The sequence below is a fragment of the Gopherus evgoodei genome, chromosome 3 (genome assembly GCF_007399415.2).
Source record: "Gopherus evgoodei ecotype Sinaloan lineage chromosome 3, rGopEvg1_v1.p, whole genome shotgun sequence".
Taxonomy (NCBI): domain Eukaryota; kingdom Metazoa; phylum Chordata; order Testudines; family Testudinidae; genus Gopherus; species Gopherus evgoodei.
The window spans coordinates 49,550,976-49,576,001 of record NC_044324.1 but is presented as its reverse complement, the minus strand read 5'-3'; the positions used below and the strand labels follow the sequence as shown (position 1 = coordinate 49,576,001).

General features: G+C 42.3%; 1 protein-coding gene across 2 annotated transcripts in view; it reads right to left on the bottom strand.

The window, feature by feature from the left end:
* ARHGEF10 (Rho guanine nucleotide exchange factor 10) overlaps nt 1-25,026 on the bottom strand; it is a 188,373-nt gene that overhangs the window by 140,972 nt on the left and 22,375 nt on the right. For both annotated transcript variants that reach the window (XM_030555561.1, XM_030555560.1), the window contains exon 2: nt 19,689-19,772. In XM_030555561.1, the coding sequence (XP_030411421.1) occupies nt 19,689-19,725 (37 nt within the window). In that variant the 5' untranslated portion in view covers nt 19,726-19,772. The remainder of the gene's footprint in view (nt 1-19,688; nt 19,773-25,026) is intronic.

The window sequence follows — 25,026 nt, the reverse complement described above, 5'->3', positions numbered from 1 at the left end:
ATCCTTTCCGTCATATAGGGAGACAACTAGCTCCTGCCTTTTCACTGGTCAGCTACAACTGAGTCAGGCTCCCTTCATTTCTCTCTCCTCCAGGCCTGGCATTGGCTGCAGGTATAACAGGGCAGGCCTAGCTGGGCCCAATGGCACTCTAACTCCTTCCATGCTAGTGTGTAGTTTCTCTGCTTCATCACACTCTAATGTATCAAGATTTTGAATTCTAATTCTATCATCCAGAGCACTTGCAACCGCTCCCATCTTGGTATCATTCACTAACTTTATACGTGTACTCTTCATGCCATCATCCAAATCATTACGAAGATACTGAATAAAACCGGACCCTGCAGGACTCCACTCAATATGCCCTTCCAACTTGATTGTGAACCATTGATAACTCCCCATCCACATCTTCTTCCTGGTTAGATGATCTATAACAGACACCTACCATGATCTCTCTCGTTTTTTTACTCCTTTTATCCTTTACCCAGAGATTTTCAACACTTCTATCTCAATCACCTCCTCCCTTTTTTCCATGCCTGCCCTTCCTGAACAAGCATATACCAATGCTCCAGTCATGTGAATTATTCCACCAAGTTTCTGTGATACCAATTATGTTGTAATTGTGATTACTCACTAGTATTTCTAGTTCCTCCTGTTAATTCCCCATACTTCTCACATTAGTATACAGACATCTAAGATGTGTATTAGACTTCCCCTCTATATTCCCTTGTCTCTTCTTTGTCTTTCCTGTGATTGCCCATGTTCCCTCCAGATTCCAGCCCTTCACCCAGGTCAACGTGTTTTGGACTTACCAGTGGGCTTTTGTCTCCTTCCCCCATCAAATCTTGTTTAAATCTAGTTTAAATCCTCACTAGGTTAGACAGTCTGTATCAGAAGACACTCTTCCCCTTACTTGACAAGCGGGCCCCATCTATGTTCAGCAGTCCTTCATGGAACAGGAACCCATCGTCAAGGGACCTGAAGCCCTCCTGGTGACAGCCTTCATGCAGCCATGTATTTACCTCCAGGATGTCTCTGTATCTTCCTGGGCCCCCTCCTTGACCGGAAGTCTCGATGAGAACACCACCTGCACCACCAACTCCTTCACCCTCACTCCAAGAGCCCTGTCATCACTTCTGATCTGCTCAGGGTCATACATTGCAGTATCCTTAATGCCACACGGATGGGCAGCATGGGGTAGTAATCAGAGGGGCAGATGGTCCGTGGCAATCCTTCCATAATGTCTTGCATACCGGCCCCTGGCAGACAGCACACCTCCCAGAATGCCAGGCCAGGCCTGCAGCTGTATGCCTCCATCCCCCTTAGAAGGGAGTCACCTTCTCAACCCCTCTTACATCTGCATGGAAAGAGCATAGCCAAAAAATGCCTCTAGTGAGAGAGGGATTTGACCGGTAATAGAGTCAGCACTTGGAGATGACAAAGCTTTATCTGAAGGTTGGCCAGGAGCACTGACACACAAAACTAGAAGGAGCAATTGGACCAGTGCGGCTTCAACCTGAGCCTCCTCCCATCAGCAACAGCTGAGCAACAGTGCAGGCAGATGCATTTGCAAGGCTTTCCTGGAGCATCTCCAATTCAGATGGATAGTAGGAAAGTTCATTTGTGGATATAAAATATCTCACAAGCTTGCCAGGTGCCTGAACTGGTACTAGGAATGCCAGCACTCTTTAGTGGAGGCAGGGTTTCTGTGCTTGTCTTACTTTTACCCCTCAGAATTGCTGTCTATCTGGAACGCTAAGGCCACTTTAACTGACCTCCTCCCAACAGCCACCTTTTTACAATATCGACTTTTAGCAGTAGTTGTGTTCTTGTCCTATCCTAACCCTTCAACAAAATGCCACAGTACAGTGATACCAACTTTTTAAGTAGTTCTTTTTGGTTAAGCAAAATTTGTTAACCATTATTTTTGGCAACCACTATATAATAGATCATTCAGTCTTTTCACAGGGCCTGACCTCGCTTTCTGCTCTGTAGCGGTGGAGGGGCCCTGACCCAGTGGAATCTAAGTTCTTATACCATACTCCTGACCACAGTAATGGAGAAGCCACATTTTTATACACAAAGAGAATCTGAATACAGGTTAGGTTGAACAAGTGGAACTTATTAAACCCTACAGACTGCTCTGGTCCATGTGGCTGAGTTGCTTCCAGCCTAACTCACTGGCATTCCCTGGTGTCCCTATCACAGAATAAGGTCCTGCAGCTCTGCTTGCTCAGTCTCCTGACAGCCCAATGAACACAGTTGGGCTGCATTACATAATGAGAGAAACGTAGGGCTGGAAGGGACCTCAAGAAGTCAAGTCCACCTTCCTGCCCTTTGGCAGGACCAAGCAAACCTAGACCATCAGATCACAAGTGTTTGTCCGACCAGTTTTAAAAACAGCCTATGATGTTCCAAAATCTTCCCTGGAAGTCTAGTGCAGCTCTGGAATATCTGGAAAGTTTTCCTAATATCTAACCTAAATCTCCCTTGCTGCAGATTAAGCCCATTACTTCTTGTCTTCCTTTCAGTGGATATGGAGAACAATTAATAACTATCTTCTTCTAACAGCCCTTAAGATATTTGAAGGCTATTATCAGGTCTCCTCTCAGTCTTCTTTTCTCAAGACTAAAAAAAGTGGGCATGTTTAAACTTTCCTCATAAAAGGTTTAGAAAACCTGCCTATCTTTTTTGCTGTTCTCCTCTGGACTCTTTCAAAGAAAAATATTGACAAATTGAAGTGTGGTGCCCAGATTTGGACACTGTTCTGCAGCTGAAGTGGCACCAGTGCTGACTAGAGCAGGACAGTTACCTCCCATGTGTTACATATAAACACTCCTGTTAATTCACCACAGATTATTAGCCTTTTTGGCAACTGCATCATATTGCTGACTCAAATTCAATTTGCAATCCACTATAACTTCCAGATCCTTTTCAGTGGCACTAGCCACCTTGCCAGTTATTCCCTATTTTGTAATTGTGCATTTGATTTTTCCTTTCTAAATGAAGTATTTTGCACTTGTCTTTACTGAATTTAATCTTGTTGAATTCAGACCAATTCTCCAATTTGTCAAGGTCATTCTGAATACTAAGCCTGTCCTCCAAAGTGTTTGCAATGCCTCCCAGCTTGGTGTCATCTGCAAATTATACACACATACCCTCCAATACATTATCCAAGTAATTAACAAAAAATATAGTACTGGACCCATGACTGACCCTTGCAGTTTGACAGTGAACCACTGACAACTCCGATTATAGTCTTTCAATCAGTTAAAAGCAACAAGTAGTCCTGTGGCACCTTATAGACTAACAGACATATTGGAGCATGAGCTTTCGTGGGCGAATACCCACTTCGTTGGATGCATGTGGTGGGAATTTCCAGAGGCAGCTATAAATATACAGGCAAGTTGTACACTCATATTATAGTAATTTCATTTAGACCACATTTTCCTAGTTTGCTTATGAGAATGTCACGTGGGACTGACTGACTATCCTGCCTGATTGGACTGAGGAATTGCTTTAAACCCAGGATTGGTCTTAAGCCCAGCAACAGCAGAAGTTCACTGGCTGCTCAAAAGCATTCACCCACAGCTGTGATGGCTCCTGTGCCTGACTGTTCCCAGCCTTTCCCACACCTTGTTCCAGTCCCACTCCTACCTCATCCCAGCACTGCACCTACCTCTGACCCAGCTCTGCTTCTACTTCACCTCACTCCAGGTAACACCATCCAGACCCTCAGCTCCGCATCCCAACACCTGACTTCAGCTCTGACCCCTGGCTCTGGCCTCTGATTCTGATTCTTGGCTATTGGCTCCTGCTCTAACCATGAGGCACGGACACCTACATTCCACTCTCTGACAGCTTGAGCAGCCCCAACAAAAAAAGGAAACAAGCACTAAGAAGAGGTCCTACCAGCAACTAGAACTTATCCCTCCCAGGCCAGTATTTCCCTGCGAGAGATAGTGGGTGCCTTACAGACTCTGCAAATGCAGGTCGTTCCCCTGCAGCAGGCAGGCAGCACCTCTCCGACCCTAGCTCCCTGAAACCAACTGTTCCCATGTGACAAATTTAATGGCAATCATGACAAATTTTGAGGTTAAATGCCAGTTCCTATTTCAGTCATTCCCCAGTGACCAAGCCAGAGTAGCACTGATTATCAGTCTGTTAACTAAAGAGGCTCTGGCCTTGGCATCCCCACCCCTGAAGAAAGCAAGCTCACTCCTGAGCCAAAGTGAGAACTTCACTCAAACCATGGCTGTGATCTTTGGTGATCCAAGTCATGAACGTGAATGTGCAGCCAGGGATGCTGGTGTTGCAGCAGGGATGCTGCGGAGTTCTGCCACCTGGCACCAGACACCATCAATTTCACCTCAGCCTAAATGATGATATCAAAGATGAGCTGGCACATGTGGACTCCTGCCCAGCCTGAAGCCCTTGGTTGACCTTAGCATAAAAATAAAAAATGGCTTGACAGAACACCATCAAAAGAAAGAACATGTCTCCCAGCTTCTGCCAGCCAAGTTGGCTCCAGCCCCTCAATAACCAGTACCTTCTCTGCTGCCTGAACCCATGCAAATGGGTCAGGATAATTTCTGCCTTTCCGACACATAAAAATCAATGCTGCGCACTGGGTTTATGCCTACATTCCTGGGAACTGGGACACTTCTCATCAAGATGCCCTGCCAAGGCTCGATCCACACCCCATTAGGGAAAATGCCAAGTCCCAGACAAAAAAGAGGGGGCTGGGTTGGAGTGGCACTCTTCCCCTCCCTTTTGCACCCAGCATCAGTACCTGCCTGCTGGTACCCTGGCAATGAATAAGTGAGACCCAACACCCCACCATGTCCGAGGTCAGCCTGAAGGCACCAGTGGGCTCCGAAACCCAATCCAACCATGAGGACCACAGAGGGGGAGCCCTCTACAGTTTACTCTACCATCCTGGAGATTCCAAGTCTAAGCAGGTTAATCCACAAGAAGTCTCAGCACCAGCCATGACCACTTTGACTGCTTCTTTGCTACCTCTTAAATACAAGGACTTTGCTGATGCATGTGACAAAAAGAACACAGTGAGCTTGTCACCCCATTTCAGCTGTAGCTTTCCCATTGATTTCCAGTCCAGAGCAGAAGTTCCTTTCAGATGTATCCATTCCCTTTCAGAGCTTGAACAACATGGTCCATGACTACCCTTTAAGAAAACCCAACTTCTGTCTGAAGATCCAATTTTATTGGTTAAGAAAAAAAAAAGTTGGATCTCTAAAGCTACCAAGCATTCAACAGGGTTACTATGCAAACTCAATACCTTTTCCCGCTCATTAAACTCTTTGAAAGACTCTGCTCCATCAAGATTTTCATTAAGCTGAACCTTTGTGAGGTTTATAACTTGGTCTGCATTAGAAAGGGAGGGGAGTGGAAGACTGCCTTCCATACCCAAGTAAAAAGACACTTTGAATATTTGATTATAAGAACATGAGAATGGCCATAATGGGTCAAACCAATGACTCATCTAGCCCAGTATCCTGTCTTCTGACAGTGGCCAATGCCAGATGCTTGAAAAGAAACAGAACAAGGCAATCAAGAGCTCCATCCCATCATCCAGTCCCAGCATCTGACAGTCGAAGTCCTAGGGACACCCAGAGCATGGGGTTGCATTCCTAACCACCTTGGCTAATAGCCATCGATAGACCTATCCTCCATGAATTTATCTAATTATTTTTTAAATCCAGTTAGTTTTGACCTTCACAGCATCCCCTGGCAACAAGTTCCACAGGTTGACTGTGCTTTGTTGATGAAGTAGTTCTTGTGTTATGTGAAGGAGTAAATAAAACTTCCTTATTTGCTATCTCCACACCATTCATGATTTTGTAGACCTCTGTCATGTCTCGCCTTATTTGTCTCTTTTCCAAGATGACTAGTCCCAGTCTTTTTAATCTCTCTTCCTGTGAAAGCTGTTCCATACCCTTAATCATTTTTGTTGCCATAAGTCCTGTGCAATGCCACAGCAACACTCTAGCACTTCAAACAATATTTTCAGAGACATGCTAGACCACTATGTAGTCATTTATCTTAATGACATCCTGACCTTTTTTCCATGATCATCACATATGCAGCATCTTAGAAAGACTTCACCAACACTTTCTATATTGGAAGCCCGAACAACATGACTTTGACTGGGATACGACAGAATTCCTTGGGTACATTATCTCCCCCCAGATGCTAACCATGGACCCTTGCAATGTGGCAGCCATATCCAATTCAGTTGCACCACAGGACATCCATGGAGTACAATGTTTTCTAGGCTTTGCTAACTTCTATGGGCAGTTCATTAAGGGGTTTCCCAACCTAGTGGTTCCTATGACTGCATTTCTATGAAAGGGAGTCTGGTACACCTGGTCCTCAGAAGCCCAAGCCAATTTTGATCGACTGAAGGAGAAGTTCATCATAGTACACATCCTGATCCATCCAGACCCCACAAAAACATTTATAGTCAAAGCAGATGTAATCAGTTTTGCCTGAGTTACAGTACTGTCCTAGCCAGCCTATCTTGCTGGTTGACTTCACTCCTGTGCATTTCACTCTTGTAAGCTAGCCTCGTCAGAAAAGAATTATGAAATATGGGACAAGGAATTCTCAGCCATCAAAGCGGTGTTTGAGGAATGGCATCATCTACTGGATGGGAACAGGTGCCCCATTTAGGTTCGCACAAATCATAAAAACTTGGAGTATCTTTGAATGGTCAGATACCTTAACCAATACCAGATCCACTGGTCCCTCTTCTTCACTTGCTTTGACTTTGTAGTTTACCTATCACCTGGGAACGAGAAATGGGAAGGCGGACACCCTGTTCTGTAACGACAACTACCTGGAACCTGATGGGGAGATTCCCTCCATAATTCTCAAGGCATTTTATTAATGGCACAACAGACCAGAGCTGAATTGTGTCAATTTGTTCCTGGTTGCTCAACGACCCCTTCTCTGTTTGGATCCACCAGACGCTGTATAAAGCTGGCACCTTGCCAGCCCCCACGTTGCAAGACTGTGTTCTCTGACACACGTGCCATATCTACATCCTAGAGGGACAGCCAGGGCTTCAGGTTCTGAAGCTGTGCCATAACATGCCCCTTGCAGAGCACTTCAGCCACCTCAAGACCTGGAACCCAACTGAAGGGAGTTTCTGCTGGCTGAATTTGCACACCTCGGTCAAGAACTACATAAAATCCTCTGACTGCGCACAGAGCAAATACCAATGCTCAGGACCACTCGTCCTTCTCCAGCCCATACCCATTCCATCTCAGCATGGGCTTCCACATCAATCGATTTCATTGCAGAGCTGCCACGTTCCCAGGAGCAAACAACAATCCTAATCGTGGTCAAGCTCCTTACCAAGATGGCACACTTCTATCCCCTGCCACATCATCCTACCGCCTGGGAAACAGCTTGCCTCTTCACGGAGAAGATCTTTCATCTCCACGGATTATCAACAGGCATCATGTCAGACCACAGTTCTGTTTGTTTCCTGGGTCTGGTGGGAATTTCTAAGGCTTCTGAGGATTGAGTTCCTCCTCTCATTTGCCTTCCATCCACACACCAATGAACAGATGGAGCAGATCAACCAGATTATCAAGCAATACCTTCACTACTTCCTGAGTTATCAGTACAACTGGCTGCCTCTGGTTCCATATGCCGAGTTTGCTTATAATAATGCCACCCACAACATCCTCAGCACTGTCGTCACAGATCTAGCTGCCTACCTATCTCTGCCAAGTACACCAGGAACTCAAGATGCAGTTACAAATTGATAAGGAAGCATATAAGCTGACCAGGACAACCAGGCTTCCTCCAAACTTGCTGCAGGAGACAAGGTATGGTCATCCAAGTGCAATCTTAAAAATCAACTCACCTCTTGGCCAAACTGGACCACCAATATCTGGGCCCTTTCAAGGTTGAGGCTCAGATCAACCCGGTAACATTCAAATTTCAATTACCCAAATCCCTGGAGCCAATGAATCTACAACCATGCTGATCTTCACCACCTAAGCCATTCCTCCCATCAGAAGGGAGTGCACCAGCTGTAAGAGCATTATGGCCTTGTGAATGCACTAACAGTGGCTCCATTGCTACCAGGGCCGGCTCCAGGGGTTTTGCCACCCCAAGCAGCCAAAAAAAAAAAAAAAAAAAAAAAAGCCGCGATCGCAATTTGCAGCAATTCAGCGGGAGGTCCTTCGCTCCAAGCGGGAGCTTGGGACCCTCTGCCGAATTGCCGCCGAATACCTGAAAGTGCCACCCAGCTCCGAGCTGCCGCCCCAAGCACCTGGAGCCGGCCCTGATTGCTACTCTGATCTGTGAGGAAAGATTCTCTTTCCTCTTCTTCCTAAGGCCATCTCATTTGGGCTGTGTGTATGTTCTGGATTCGACACATTGCATTAAAAAAAGCTTCCTGGAAACACATTCTTAAACTAACAGAAGTGTCCGAAACATGTTCAAATTCAGAGCAATAGTCAAATGAAATCCCAGATAACAGAAGTGTTAAAGCAGGGTTCTCTCTTTTCTTCCCATTTAAAAAGAAGACTTGAAGAAATGCTAGGCTATTGTTATCTTGGATATAGCATCAGCATTCTTAGCATTTTTATTTGAATGTGTTTGGGTAACTCTCTTTACCCGAGGATGCTGCAGCTTTGTTACATTTCAACAAGCGTATGCCATGGTATTTATGCAAACTCAGGAAAATCTATTTCAAGGAGTTTAGTCCTTTCACAAAGTCTTTAAATTTCTGAAGCTTTATACTAAATCCTCCCTTGGCTTTAAAGCTGACAGACAAATTGCAGATTCTCTTTTCCCAAATCATCTGTCTTTGTATGCTCCCAGCCTAACTGTGTGAAGGGTAAAAGCCCACTACATTTATACTTTTACCCCGAATGCACATCTTGCTTCAACAAGCTCCTTCTCCATTGTTGGAATAACTGGTCTTAAGTGAAAGAACATTATTTTAAGGCACTAAAGAGTTAAAGTATGTTTGTTCTCTGGCCTGTTTTAATATCTGCCCTTTCTCCAATATCAGATTTTTATTATTTTGTTTATTGATAAGGATACAATTTGGTCACAGATTCCCTTACTTTAAACAGACCTCCACGACTTCTTCAGCTTCAGCCGCACTCAGGTCCCTACTGTCAGACCCAGATAGCAGGGCTGTAGCTAGAAGCCCTGCTGTGACTATACCCTAATTTTGTGCGGCCCTCACCTACCCCCCTCCCCATGACTGTTGGGTGAACTTTGCTTCATTTTACCATAATGTTATCATATCCATATTTATTGATAAACTGAGGTTTTTCCAATATGAATACACAGAACAGTTGTAGGTTGTAAATATAAGAGAAAATCAGGGCTCTTTATATCTTAATCTTCAGTCGCAAAGCCAGAAATCTGAGGTAAGATTGTGAATGATCCTTACACAGGCGAGCAAGCAAGAGGAGGAGCATGAAAGGAGAATCCTAACCCTTTGCATGCCATGCACAAGGGCCACCTGTGATAGCCACTGTCAAGTATAATTCCCAATTCTGGACCTTAGCGTCCAAAATATGGGTACTAGCATGAATTCCCCTAAGCTTAATTACCAGCTTAGATCTGATAGGCTGCCACCAATCAGGATTTTTTAGGGCCTGATACCCTCTGGTCCCCCCAAAACCTTCCCAAGGGACCCCAAGACCCAGATTCCTTAAGTCTCACAACAAAGGGAAATAAGCCATTCCCTCCCCCCTCCCTTCTTCCTCCCAGCTCCTTCCTGCCCTGGGAACACTAGGAGATCGCCTGATTCAACTTTGGAATCACCACACCGAGAGGAGTGTTACCTTCCCCCTCACCCAGAGGCAATACAAGCTGCGTGAATATAACACAAAGAGAAAATTTATCCTTCCCTTCTCCCCACCAATTGCCTTGAACCTTAACTAGGAGAAAAAAATTTAACAGGTCTTAAAAGCAAAACTTTTAATAAGAAAAAAAGAAAGAAAAAAGTAAAAGGTTTATCTCTGCACTTTAGCTGGTAAACAGTTACAGGGTCTTTCAACTTATGAACAACAGAAAGAAACTTTCTCCAGCAGAAACACAATTTAAGCTACTTCCAGCAAGTACACATATGTAAATGAAAAAAAAAATTAAAAGACTATGACCGCCTTTTCTTACTCACAATTCTGAATAGGTAAGAGACTGTAGCAGGGAGATTGGCAGAAACCTGGTTGCACCTCTAGCCCCATCCAGGACCCAGAGAGAACAAAGCCAAACCCAAAACCCACAAACAAAGGCTTCCCTCCCATGAGATTTGAAAGTATCTTGTCTTCTGATTGGTCCTCTGGTCAGGTATTTGGGGTCCCTGTTTGTTAACCCTTTACAGATAAGAGAGACATTAACCCTTACCTATCTGTTTATGACAGCCACCCCACTGCATATTGTCCCAAAAGGTGGTACCTACTCCCTTCAAATGGCCCGCTCAACAAATTTTCCCTTTTCCCACCCCTTAGGTACTCAACCACTCAGGGGAATCCCTTTGGGCACAGTCCTTCCCTGAACTCCTCCCAGTACACTGTGGCTCCAATCTGAGGCCACAATTTGGTCCTATATTTTTTAGGCTCTCACATGAATTATGTCTCCAACAGAGCTGGCTGAAATTTTTCAACAAAACGTTTCCCATCAGAAAATGCAGTTTTGTCAATATCTAAATATTTTGTGAAAACTTGTCAATTTTAATGAAATTTTTGATGGGAAATTTTGACAGGAAGATTTCTGAAATATATGAAAACATTTCAATAAGATAAAACAATTAGTTAACATAAGAGTGTCTCATTTGACTGTCAATTCAATTAAACTTTTATTTATAGTACAATTAAATATATTTACATATATATTAAATATAATACAATATATTTCATACAATATGGTTAGTATTTTAATATCATATTAAAGTCCAAGCTAAATTATTCAGTGGTTCCAAATATTTTATTTTGCATTTTCCGGGAAATTTCAGAATTGCAGCAGTTTGTTCTAATTCTGAACAAAAAAAAACTTTGAAATTTCAGAATTTCCTGCAGAAGGGAAATTCTAGTTTCTAATCATCTCTAGTCACTAAGCTCCTGTCCATACTGTAGCTGGAAGGTGTGATTTCAGTACACCCATACTTTAATCAAAACCTAGTTAAAGAAAAATTATCTACTAACTCAAGTAAGTCAGCTCACGTGACAATAGGAATGAAGCTGCAGCAGCATAGGTGGTGGTGCCTCAAGCATGTACCCAGGGTCCCCAGTGTGCAGGACGAGGCCATGCCGTGACCTATGCAACCACAGCTTCACCGCTATTACTTGAACTAGCTTTGAGCTAGCTCAAATCAAAACTATCCTGGGCATGTCTACACTTGCTGCAATCCCATACCTTGACTGCAGTGTAGACATACCCTATGGCACTGATTTAGCCAAGTACCTAAGCACGTACTTTAACATTAAGCAAGTAGTTCAAATGGGACTATTTGTAGCTTAAAAGTGGGTAGCGCTTAAATATCTTGCCGATTCAAGGACTACATGGTACTTTTTTTAGTAGCTTTAATATTACTGTGAATCACTAAGGGATACTAATACAGTTGGCTTTGCTAGCTCTATTCATCTGAAAGTGTAAGCAGGTAGCTGTTCAAGAAGTGTCATCTCTTGAGGTTTCATTTTTTGGATACTATCACCTGTAAAGCCTGTTCTTTCTCCGAAAGATTTTTTTTAAATGTAGCTTCTGCCTATAAATTATCCCAGTGCAAACGAAGAAAAAATATTACGTTGTGCCAAACCACTGCTATAAAACACTTAGTAAAGACAACATCCTCTCAATCTGTTTCTTCAACACTGCAACCTGCTCTCAAAAGTATCTGTATATTCTTCCATTGGTTTATCCAGGCAATCAAATTTGATAGACCATGCTTGAAATGACCTCAAAAGCAGTGACAGTGGTCTGGAGTATATCCAGTTTCTCTCTGAATAGAATCTACCAGAGTTTTTAATATTGCTTTGTGGTAATAAGCCACAGAAATTGGGAAGGAAGAGGGGGAAAAAGGGATATATTTTCAGACTTCATCCACCAGCCTTCTCAATTCTGCTTTTGCTTTTAATCATGCTCAAAGTTTTGTTTGTTTCTCATCTTAGCCATCTAAGTGTCCAATAAATTGCAAAATGTTACCTTCTCCTCTTTCCCACAAGGCAGGGAGGTATATTCTGCCTTTACAATAATGTTAACATTGTAACTATTAAAAAAAAACAAAACAATGAAAAAGGAAAGCACCACTTGAGTGGTCCTAGATTTAGTTATGGAATACTGAAATATTGACCTTGACCTACAGTATAGTAGGAAAAAATATCTGCCTATTGCAAAACAATCTGCTCTGCCTCTTGCCAATCGGTCCTGGTCATGTGCTCCAAAGTACTGGAGGGAAGTAAGCTCAGCTTCCCCCTTTTACCAACTACACCTATATCTCGATATAACGTGACCCGATACAACACAAATTCGGATATAACGCGGTAAAGCAATGCTCCAGGGCGGCAGGGCTGCACATTCCGGTGGTTCAAAGCAAGTTCGATATAACACAGTTTCACCTATAACGCGGTAAGATTTTTTGGCTCCCAAGGACAGCGTTATATTGAGGTAGAGGTGTAATTGTGGACTGAGTTCATAAGAATAGACAAGCTCATAAAATTGAACACCTTAAAATTACAGTAAGTACAGTGCATATCTTTCAACACAGGATCCTTTCTTCTTTTCCTGGAAACAATTGCAAAGCAATTCCCAGTGTTCTGAGGGCATCAGAATGTGAAGGAATGTCAATTTGTTCTTCAGCAGCAACATATCTGTTAAGAGATTTTTTTTCCAGTCAGGAAAAATGGTTCCTATAAGTTTGGTTAATAACATCAAGGTTCTACTATACTCTGGTTTGGCTGTTGGAATTCAAATGTCAGAAATGTCTTTTAACATTCTCCCATGAATACACAAATCAATACAATTTCCCTTTAAAAATATATTCCCTTTTCATTTCAAAAACAATTAATTATAATTCTCCCCAGGCCAGACACGAGTTCTTCTTTTTCCCCAATATTAGTGTCTATCAGTCACCCTTTTGTCTCATGAAGTCAAAACAGATTTCAGTTCAGATCTCTGGGACTTGTCCCATCATATTCAGTTCACTCAAGTTCAGTCAGGCAACAATAGCACATTATGGAGCAGTACGAAGATTTACTCAGATTAAAGAAATTTAGGAGAGAGATATCAGGAAGCAGCAAAGCGGACAAGATAGCCTCTCTTATTGCAACACTAATGAATCATCTATATCTGACAAGTTTCCTAGTCACAAATGAGCAGTGACTGGTTTGCTGGCTTCTTTCAAAGGGAGTGGAGTGGGGGAGGGTTGTAAATATTGTATTGTAAATATATTTGGAAGTAAATCTTTGCTTCGCAAATTTCTTTGTCTTTCTTAACATGCATGGTTAGAGGAAACAGACATGATTGGGGTGACGTGAATTTGCAGATGTATTGCTACAATCTAAATATTTTTACTGCTCTTATTTAGAGACCCTGAATCTATTGTTAAATTAAATAATGGATCCTTACTTTAACTGATTTATTTTTCCTGTTATTTATTGAGTGTAATGTGTTCTTTTAAGTTTTTCTATTCTAAATGGCATTCCGACATCAACAAGCTGCAAACAGCTTCCGAAACAAAGGACTATTCATAACTACAATTCATATTCTGTTCTCATTCTTGGCTTAATTTTACCATCATTTTTAACTGTCTGCTGAAAACAGGCAGGCACCTCTTACAAACAATGAAGCATTGCCAAAGACAAATTCCCTGTACAATTGCAGTTTAATTTAAGCAATGATCTTATTAAAACCCCCAAAGAAAGCATAGTAATGCTGACTTTTTCTGTTATAACATGAAATGTAGACCCACTTATCTCACAGCTCCTAACCCTGATAAGCCAAATCACAAGACACATATCAATTGATTTTCTTACCAATATTATGAAAACTCCAGTTTAACTGCCTCATTTCAGTGTCATTCACAACACAAGTTTAATAAGATACTTCTTGATGCTGCCAGAAATATCATCATATTATTCAACTGGAACTGAACAAGGTAAATGAATAATGAGATCTATACAGCACCTTTAATTTCACCATGAGTATTGTAAACAGTATGGAATTCACTTCATCTGGCAATGACATACAGCCATCTCTAAAGCAAAATGTGGCAGCTGCTTAAAAGCTCACTACAATACCACAGAGCAGTTGAAGAATGATACAAACTCTCCAGTTGGATGTACACTAAACATCATGAAATTTCAATGCAGTTTTAAACAGATATTTAAGGAACAAAATAATGCACTATATAAGCACGGTTCTGGAGTTATAATACAAGAGGAAGAGAAAAATTTTAGAGCAATCTGACAAGGCTAATTGCTACTAAGCAGCCTATCTTGCTGCTCTGCAGCTACACTATTTCCTTAGGAGGATTTATTTTTCGGACGATTGATTAGTGCAAAGCATTGAGGGCTTGATCCAAAGACTCCCACTGACTTCAATATGTTCTGAATCTAGCACTGATGAGGGACATTACCTTACGCCAGAAATAAGAGGTAGCAACCAAATAAAAGGTGGCAAAACAAAACGCACCAAAAAGGTCTGTTAAAAACAAATAGATGATTTTTCTCCTTCAGGCAGGCAACAGTTTTTCTGGTACCCATTCCTGCTAAGGAAGCAGACAGGCCAGTTTTCCTTCTCAACTGGGTCCCAATAAGTATCTCTAATTCCTCCCAGAGGGAAGGGTAAGTAGCAGAGGGGATCCCATTTTACAGGGGAAAAAGGACTATTCCCATGTGGACAGAAGGAAAAAACAACCTTTGTGACAGGGTGGTAGGAAAAGTAATGCTCTTTTCAACAGAGTACCATAAACAAGTACAAAATAGATGGCATCAGAGCAACCAGACTCAAGTCCTTGCTGGTCAGAGTGAAGAAAGCACAGCTATAGGAAGAAATGCAGTGCGCAGAAACCACCAGTCCATCTGTTTCTATGGCTGCAAGCCTTTCCTCCAGGCCTGGCAACTACTGCAGTGTCTGCATTCCACAACATGTCCCTTCACTGTCCAGATGGGTGTGGAGCACATACTTTGCTACAGTAATTAATAAGAAACATAACAGTGCATTGTACATGGCCTTCGTTTACCCTTAAATATTAAGCATTAAAGTGTTTTCTCTGCTGGTGGGGAGGCCAGAAGTCTTCATTTTTTTTAAATTATTAGGCCTCAAAAGAATCACTGAATATTAAAAGTAATGTTCCATCTCTTGTATGTGCTCACACATGTGAAAGCAGTGAACATGGGCTGGCATTATCAGAGCTCACAAGTGCCAGGTTTTTTGGGTTTGCCTCTTTTTGTTTTGTTTAAATAAAGCAATTCATTTTTCTTTTTCAATCTCTTCCTGCTAATACATACGCCCACTGAACATAAACAAAAACATAAATACTGGGGAATTCCTGATGTTTGTGCCTGAAAGGACAATCACTTAAAAGTCAAGTCACTTTGGAGGGGTAAGGGAGTAGGACAACAATCATCTTTTAAAATTTTCTACAATGCCTCCATTTGCTCTGTGGGAGTTAACTGGTGTAAACTTATCACTATGAAATTAAACTGTTGCATGAATGGAATGTCAGTGTTACATACACACACAAAATTCAGCAGCATGTGTTTGCTACATATGGCCTGAACACAATAAAGTGAGAAGGAGATGAAGGAAACACATGCACCACTCTCCCAGCTATTGTTCCTCCTGTAGACCTCAGCCGCCTCTTAAATATGCCTATAATACACTTCAGTTGGGACAGAGTTACCATCCACTCTATGTAAGGATTTCTCCACACGATACATTAATCCACACCAGAAGTGTGTAAATTCTAATGTGCAATAGTGTGCTGTACATTAACTGGCCCAGGTGGACCCTATTGGCATGCACTAAAAGTTCCCTAAGCAGCGTTAATGTAGTCTTGCTTCAAACAGTACAACATTAACATGCATTAGGGAATTTGTAGCGCACACCAGCAGGGTCCACACAAGGCAGTTAATGTGTGACATGCTAATGAACGCTAGAATTTACACCCTTCTGGTGCATTAGTTGCACCACATAGACAAACCCTAAGACTATAATCATACTTTGCACTTGTCATGGTATAATTCCCCACTCTGAACCTTAGCATCCAAAAGATGGGGTACCAGCATGAATTCCTCTAAGCTTAATTACCAGCTTAGAACCTGTAGCGCTGCCACCAACCAGGAATTCCAGTGCCTGGTACACTCTGGTCCCCCCCAAATCCTTGCCCGGGGACCCCCCAAGACCCAGACCCTCTGGATCTTAACACAAGGAAAGTAAACTCTTTCCCTCACCGTTGCCTCTCCCAGACTTCCCCTCCCTGGGTTACCCTGGAAGATTACTGTGATTCAAACTCCTTGAATCTTTAAACAGAGAGGAAAATTTATCTTCCCCCCGTCCTTCTCTCTCCCCCTCCCAGATTTTCCCTGAGAGAGAAAGTAATCCTAACAAAGAGAGAAATTAACCTCTCTCTCCCCCTTCCCTCCTTTCTCCCCACCAATTCCCTGGTGGATCCAGACCCAGTCCCCTGGGGCCTCACACCAGAATAAAAAAAACAAAAAACAATCAGGCTCTTAAACAAGAAACTTTTAATTAAAGAGAGAAAAACAGTAAAAAATAGCTTTGTAAATTTAAAATGGAATAGGTACAGGGTCTTTTAGCTATAGACACTGGGAATATCTTCCCAGCCTAAGTATTCAAGTACAAATTAAAATATTTTCAGCAAAATACCAATTTGAACTCCTTTCAGCCAAATACACCATTTGCAAATAAAGAAAACAAACATAAGCCTACTCGCTTTATCTACCTAGTACTCACTATTTTGAATCTATAAGAACCTGTATCAGGGAGATTGGAGAGAAACCTGGTTGCACATCTGATCCCTCTGAGCCCCCAGAGTGAACAACAACTAAATTCTAACAGCACACACACAAACTTCTCTCCCTCAAGATTTGAAAGTATCCTGTCCTCTGACTGGTCCTCTGGTCAGGTGACAGCCAGGCTCACTGTTCTTGTTAACCCTTACCAGGCAAAGAGATATGAAGCACTTCTGTTCTATTAACTCTTACTTATCTATTTATGACAGCACTGACATGACAACTATACAAACTTTAATTCATCCTCATACCACCCCCATGAGGAAGATGGGGAGAATACTGTTAACCTATTTTACATGTGGAGATGTTGAGGAGGAGAGACATGGTGAAGTTACTTATCCAGGGCCACACAGGAAGTCAGGGGCAGAGCCAAGAATAGAATTTGAGACACCTGATGCCCAGCCTTGCACTGCAGATCACGCTGCCTTCCATCAACAGGAAAGTGTCCAGATAACTTTTAAATCTCAGGCTGCAATTTGTGGGTGTGGCAGACAGAGATGTTGAGTAATATCTATTGACTTAATGAGATTTTTTCTTCTCCTCTAACCATTTGGCCTTTAGACCACAGTTCAGGACTTTAAGATGGCTGTGCATCCTCTGAGAAAGAATACCACAATGTACCAGAGGCCACTGGAGTCAGTGCAGAGTGTGGATTTCAGTGCCACTCCTGCTGGGCATCCTAGCAATGTGCTCATCTGTTAAATGTCCCTAGCTCCCTTTGTGCTGCTGCTGTGTCCATCCAGAGTCAGAGAGAGGGGCTTAAACATTGAGCACAGGCCTTACCTCCACCTCTCAGCCACATGAGTTTGGGTAGGGGACTTAGCCACCTCCCCAACTAATCAGCAGAGGGAAGGGGACAGATATCCACTTTGCTGAGCATAGACTTCAGTTCCTCCCCATACATCTCGGTAGGGAACATCTTGAGAGCCCACCTCCTTGCCCTGCACCTCCTTGCCCTGCACCCCAGGATATTCGAGTCATGCTATCCTAGTAGCTACAATGTGAACAGGAGAGAAATCACGTGTGTTTTGATGGGGCAGAGCAAAAACATAGCAAGGTTAGTATGGAACAAGAGGGTAGGAGGAGCAAAAATGCCACCCTAAAGATCCCAGTATAGAAAAGGGGAAGAAAGAGAGGTAAGGAAATAAGGCCAACATTTTACAAGGGTCTTTAGCGTTAAAAATCACAAGGTTTTGTTTATGGATGAATATGTAGGAGCACATCAGACCCATGGTCCATCTAGCCCAGTATCCTGGCTGCCAAGGACAGAAGCCAGAATCACAGACTTTAAATGAAGATGCAGGTGTCTAACTAGAGACCTTAAAGGAGGGGCCTGAGCACTCACAACTACCAAATACATTCTACAGAGGCTGTCATTCTTCAGTCTCTCCGAGAGTCAGGTCAACTTCATTCAGGTGCCTAAATATGGCTTTAGGTTCCTAACATTCAGCTCCCAAAGTTTGAAAATTTTGGCCCAATTGCTTAAAGTTGACTTTTTATTTGAGTTTCTTTGTTTCAATTAACCATCATCAATATTTAGATCGGCATCCAAAAGGAACTCTGATATAACCCTGCCAGCACCCAAATTCATGACTTTCTCCTGCTATGGACACTTTGCAGGGGAAATATCCCATGATCCCAGTCATAAGTAAAACTGTCATCCTATAACACATGCATTCTCTCCCTGAGGCACAGGTCACTATATCTCCTTAAAAAGAACAGGAGTATTTGTGGCACCTTAGAGACTAACAAATTTATTTCAGCATGAGCTTTCGTGAGCTACAGCTCACTTCTTCGGATGCATAGAATGGAACACACAGACAGGAGATAGTTATACATACAGAGAACACGAAAAGGTGGAAGTATGCATACCAACAGGAAGAGTCTAATCAATTGAGATGAGCTATCATCAGCAGTCATGACAAGTTGGAGGACTGGGGCCCAGTGGCAGGTAAAGACCAAGATGACTGTGGGTATCCACTTGCTACTGCCCTCATCCACTTTCACAGCTGTTGAGAGCCGAGGACCCTCTTCTGCCTGATCCACCATTGAGGACTTGGGGGATTGGACTGTGCTTTGTCTGGGACCTCCTGAGGTCCCTTCCAAGCCTAATCTTCTATGATAAACCTGTTTGCCTTGGGAGACCCTACCAGGAACATGAAGCTCCCAACAACTTAGCTCCAAGGATCACTGGAACATGCAAGCCGCTTCACCACAACAAGGTGATGGTCCCCAAAGAGGACATTTCTGAATATATAATAATTGTGTATCAGTCTAATCAACTTTTAACACCTCATATTGGAGACAGTAACTGGCAGAGCTCAGAAATCAGATCAATGGATGAAGAAATTCATAGCAATGAGGAGACTGTTAAAAATGACACTTCATGCTTGATCCAGTGCTCACAGAAATCATTGGAAAGAATCTCTGACAATGCACCAACAATTAGGTCTTAAATATATATATAACCCCTGAAGAATGGCTGAGGAATAATGGTTAAAGAACAAACACAAAAGGTGTTCACAAGGATAACGCCAAAACATACAACAAAAACACCTCAAAAAAAGATCAAATTGACTAAAGATTTTTGGGAGTGGTTAGTGGGGAGGGGATACATCGGTTACACTGTGAGTAACTAAAAAGCTGGAATATTACAGTTACCTTCAGGTGGCGGGGGAGGGAAATCCTCTGCCTCCATACTGCTGTGCCCACTAATTTTCTGTTCCTTTAACAGAACGAATACCCCTGCAAGAAAGCGCATTTTTAAAAGGTAAGCATTGTTTCCAGATTTAGCAAGTTTTCTTTTTTATCTATCAGAGTCTCATACTTTAACTGTCTAATACCATTGTTAACGTCTTGGGACAAGAGAGAGGGAGCAGGGGCCCTATTTTCAAAAGACTCTGGAGCCTGATTTTCTTGTGCTCAGCATCCACAATTGGGGTCAGATTTTCTGAAGAGCTCAGCTCTCGTTTGGCACCTAAACGAGAGCCAGATTTTCAAAAGGGCCTAGTACCCACTAGCTCCCACTGTAACACAAGTTCATTTGATAAACTGAGCATATTTCAGTGCCTACATGCTTTGAAAATCTGCCCCTAAATTATGGGTGCTGAGCCCTTTTGTAAAACTCCTTTCTCCCATCACACACACGGTCAGGAGTTCTAAAATACTCGTAGGTCATGACAATTCATTTTCCATTTGACAGCTAACATCCAGAAATCACCACTCCTGACACCACAGAGTTAACTTGCTTGTTAGCAAACACCACATTGATGTATCTTTTCCCTTGCAACAAATAACTAACTTATGTTGACCTTGCAGTAATAATTTGCAGTGCCAGATAAGGCTGCCTTTGTTCACCTTGAGAAGTAACTACCATTGTATTTTACTACTTTGACTGTCTTTCCCTAGTTTTTGTTCAAGTTGTTGACTTTTAGAAAGGACCAGAAAAAAAATGGTTCGGTTTATAAAGTTCTAACAAAAACAAAAACAAAACACCACACCTTTTAAACTCAACTTTTCTGGAAAGTGTTGATTAAGCCCCACCTCTACCTACCTTTAGGAAAGGAGTGGAACAAGAAGGGTGTCTGGGCAGCCCACTTCCAGCTTGAGCTTCTAAAGGCAACCTGATCACCCTCCCCTCCCCTTCTCTCTTGTGCAATACAACCACTGTGCATTCCAGTGGGCCTAATGTTCTCAATGACTTAAGTGTAATAAGATTCTCTGGATCACCCTCACATTTTGACCCAGAGTGTACCATGGAAGAGAAAAATCCCAGAATATGAGAAAGCCTTTTCTCTCTTCCCACAATATTATCAATTATTATTGTTTGTATTATAACAACACTTAGAGGGCCCAACTGGGCTTCATTGTCCTAGACACTATGGCAAGAGACAGCTCTGCTCTAGAGAGCTTCCAGTCTAAACAGACAAGACACTCAAAAGGGAAGAAGGGAAACAAAGGCAGAGAGGGATGAAATGACTTTCCCAAGATTACACAGCAAGTCAGTGTCACAGTCAGGATGGAAACCCAGGTTTCTTGAGTCCCAGTCCCAAGTGGCCCATTTCTAGTTCATTCAAGAAAGCAGTGAGAGTGAAAGGATTTCACAGGGTCTGGGGCCATAACATCCCACAATGCAAAGAGTTGGAAAGTCTTCAGAGTTTATAAATGTATGGAAAGTCAAAGGGTTTTCTACATGGTGAGGCAGCGCAGTTATAGGGGTGAGATTTCTAAAGTGCACTAACACGTTGCGCATTACTTGGTATGTGCAGACCTCGCTGGTGTGCACAAAATGTTCCTGAATGTACTTGCCATACTGTTATAGATTTACGAGAGAGGCAGCTGGCAGTCCCAAAGTATTCAGATAAGCATTCACGTTTCTACATGAAAGAAAGACTTCTCAGTTGCTTTGTGTTTTATCCATCATTATTGATTCTCAATCAAGTCATAGATATTTACGAAGTCATTTGGTGCTTAAGGCTGAAAAGGTTTGACATCCATACACAACATCTATCCATTAAGAAGGAAGTGTGTTTTCCCTTAAAATATAAAGGAAACATCATTTCCCCCACCCTGTCTCTCCTCAAACCTCTCTCGCTCCCGTACATTTCCATGGAACAGAAAGGCATGCCCTACTTCTAAAACTTTCAAATGGTGTTATCGGCAGTGCATTTTTCCCCACCAAAATTACTATGTGAAATACAGGAACAGTTATGGTTACTTGATAGGGTTATTTTTCCATTTCTTTTTAAGCTTGAGTAATAACTGGAACTCACATTTCCAAAGATGAAACACGTAATAAACTAGTTACGTCCTGAAGGTAAACCCTGTATCTCTAAATTTTTTTTTGTCAAAGATCCACAAATGCTAACTAGAAGGCCTTCAACAGATTACTGTATGTTCTTTTCCATATATAGTAAACATACAGCTTCATTCCAGTGGCTACAATCGCTTTTTAAACGATTTGTGTCTTCACAGCCAAAAAATAGTCAAAATGTAAAGAAAACTAAGCTGAGGAAGTTTTTTAATACCACTGCCATTTTGATAATAAATAACTAAATAACATAATAACAGATATACCAATCTCCTAGAACTGGAAGGGACCTTGAAAGGTCATTGAGTCCAGCCCCCTGCCTTCACTAGCAGGACCAATTTTTGCCCCAGATCCCTACGTAGCTCCCTCAAGGATTGAACTCTCAACCTTGGGTTTAGCAGGCCAATGCTCAAACCACTGAGCTATCCCTCCCCAATGATATTTCTCATTGGAATGTATAGGGGTCTCTATTTATCTAAGAGACAAGGTGGGTGAGGTAATATTACCTCTCACACCTCCTCTCTCCAATATCTTTGGACCAACACAGCTAAAACAACATTCTACTTAACTAAGATACTTAATATAGTCTCCTTTGCCTTGATATTGAGTACCTTGTGATCTTTAATCCCGCACAACATCCTTGTGAGGTAGGAAGTGCACCATTGTACAGAGATACAAAGAGACCCAGTGACTTGCCCAAAGTCACATAGGAAGTCTGTGGCAGAGCAGGGACTTGGATTCAGGTCTCCCAAATCCTAGGCTAGTACACTACCCACTGGAACCTGCAGTTATCCATAGAAAATGCAGCTGCTCATGGTAGAATATCTTATGACTCCCGATAGATATATTTGACTTTTCTTTCCAGACGTCAGAAATTTTGTTTTATGTTCCTGTGCAATTTGGATTTCCATGCAAAGACTGATGTTCCATCCATAGTCGAGAGAGAGAGAGAGAGAGATTGTAGGGTGACCAGAAAGCAAGTGTGAAAAATCGGGACAGAGAGTAGGAGGGTAATAAGAGCCTATATCAGGAAAAGCCTCATATTATGACTGTCCCCATAAAATCGGGACATCTGGTCACCCTATATACTGTACATAACTAAAATAAAATAAAAGGGCTAAGCTTTGCTCTGTTGTCTGGACATCCCAAGACAATGAGTTCTCTGTCAATGCAAGCAGAGCCATTTGATAGGAAGGTGGAGACAGAAAGCTATCAAGATAGTTTAAAGCAGCAGGTCTCAAACTGTGTGTCAGGACCCCAAAGTGGGTCACGAACCCATTTTAATGAGGTCATGAGGGCTGGCATTAGACTTGCTCGGGCCCAGGGCTGAAAGTGAAACCCAAGGCCCAGACTTCAGCTTCAGCCTGGGTGGCAGGGCTGAAGCCCTTAGGATTCAGCTTTGGCTCTCACACCTCTCAGCCCCCAGGGCAGGAGAGCTCAGGCTTCAGTCCCCCGTCCTGGGGCTGCGTAGTAATTTTTACTGTCAGAAGGGGGTCATGGTGCAAGTTTGAGAACTGCTGGTTTAAAGCAATAGGATGCTGGGATGATCTCCAAGGATAGCCTCCTATCACAAGGCAACAAGGTGGGGATTCCAACCCCATTTCAGTCGAAAGCTCTAGGCTTTCACCATGAAAGACACCCACTGTGGCCTAAATTTCAGAGGTGCTGAGCACTTGGCCCTCAGGCCTTATGATTTTATGAAGACTACCAGGAAATCAGACCTTTTCACAAAGAGGTTAGTTATTGACAAGACTAAAACCCTGACAGCAGTAAGTGCTACTTGGCAGGGTAACAAAAACCCAGCCATTTCAAATCTTGCCCAAAAGGCACTGAAAGAAAGTCACCATTGCTTTCTGTGGACCAATTCCCTCTTGTGACTATGTCAGGATTATCACTGGTGAGTCCTCACGCTACCCAGCAGTACAGCTTAATGAATGTTTATCTTACTGTTAGAGAAAGCTCTCTAATTTTGGCATAACTTTGGCAGTGAAAGGTATAAATATACCACAATTTTCCAGCTACAAGTATGCAAACAGTGCCCTGTGTGAGTTTCCAGCACAGGAAAATCCCTCATTGATTCTAGGCAAATAAAGCATGTGAGTACTTCATAAAAAAATCTCATCCAAAAAACCTTACTTGTACAACAGAAGGCCACAGAAACAGGAGCTGTACAAGTGTCTCCAAAACTGTGAGGGGCAACCAGACACTCAGCTACAGGACTGTCCCCTGCAAAGGCCATTACATATTAAACTGCCACGTTTTCCATCTCCACCAAAACAGCCATTTCTACAAACTTAATAACGGCACAGACCATATTTTACACAGCAGCCCTTTAAAACAGAGAGTGAATCACAGCTGCAGTCATACCAAGATTCTTTATTGCTAAGGGTGCAATAGGTATGAGCTAGTAAGTATACACTATCTAATTCATGAAAGAAAAGAGGCAGATTATTTTCCAAGCAAGCCTGCCCCTTAGAGGGTGCTGTGCATGTGAGCTGTAGAATGACTGCTGTGAGACAGCCTGTAAGGCTATATGAAAGGTTGTAGGGAGCAGGGGTGGAAAGGGAAGAATCTGCCCACACTAAGTATTGAATGTCAAAAACACCATTGTGTCTACTCCAGCTATTGAACATGGCCTGGTTACTGACTAATTGGGAGGCTTGTTCACCCAACTACAGAACTCCCCCTGAGATATAAATCTTGCCATAAAGAGTTTGGGGTTTGTTTGGTTTTGTTTCATTGTATTTTTTAACATCTCTAAAGTAGAAATTTCTGCAGAGAGAAAATAAAAATTCCAAGCACAGTTTGTTCTCCATGTAAGGCCATAATTAGGAACCATGGATCCTGTGTATTAAAACAAGATTCATGTTACAAAGACAGTGTCTATGAAGGGTGACTTTAAGAAGGTACTCAAACTGGGGCAGCTTTTTTCAACAGTGGGAGCCCTATAGCGAGAGTATATGAAGAATGAATCAAACTTTTCATTAATTGTTTTATTGATATTTGGATTTAATAACAAATATCTAATATAAAGGAAATACCAAGGGCTACAAAATAAAACCATATTAATAAATTCAGGAATACAACAAAATCCTTAAGAGAAGTTCTCCAAATCACCATAGGTGGAATGAATTAAAATGAGGAAAAGATTTCCTTAGCAATACATGCACACAAAGTATGAGACCTAAG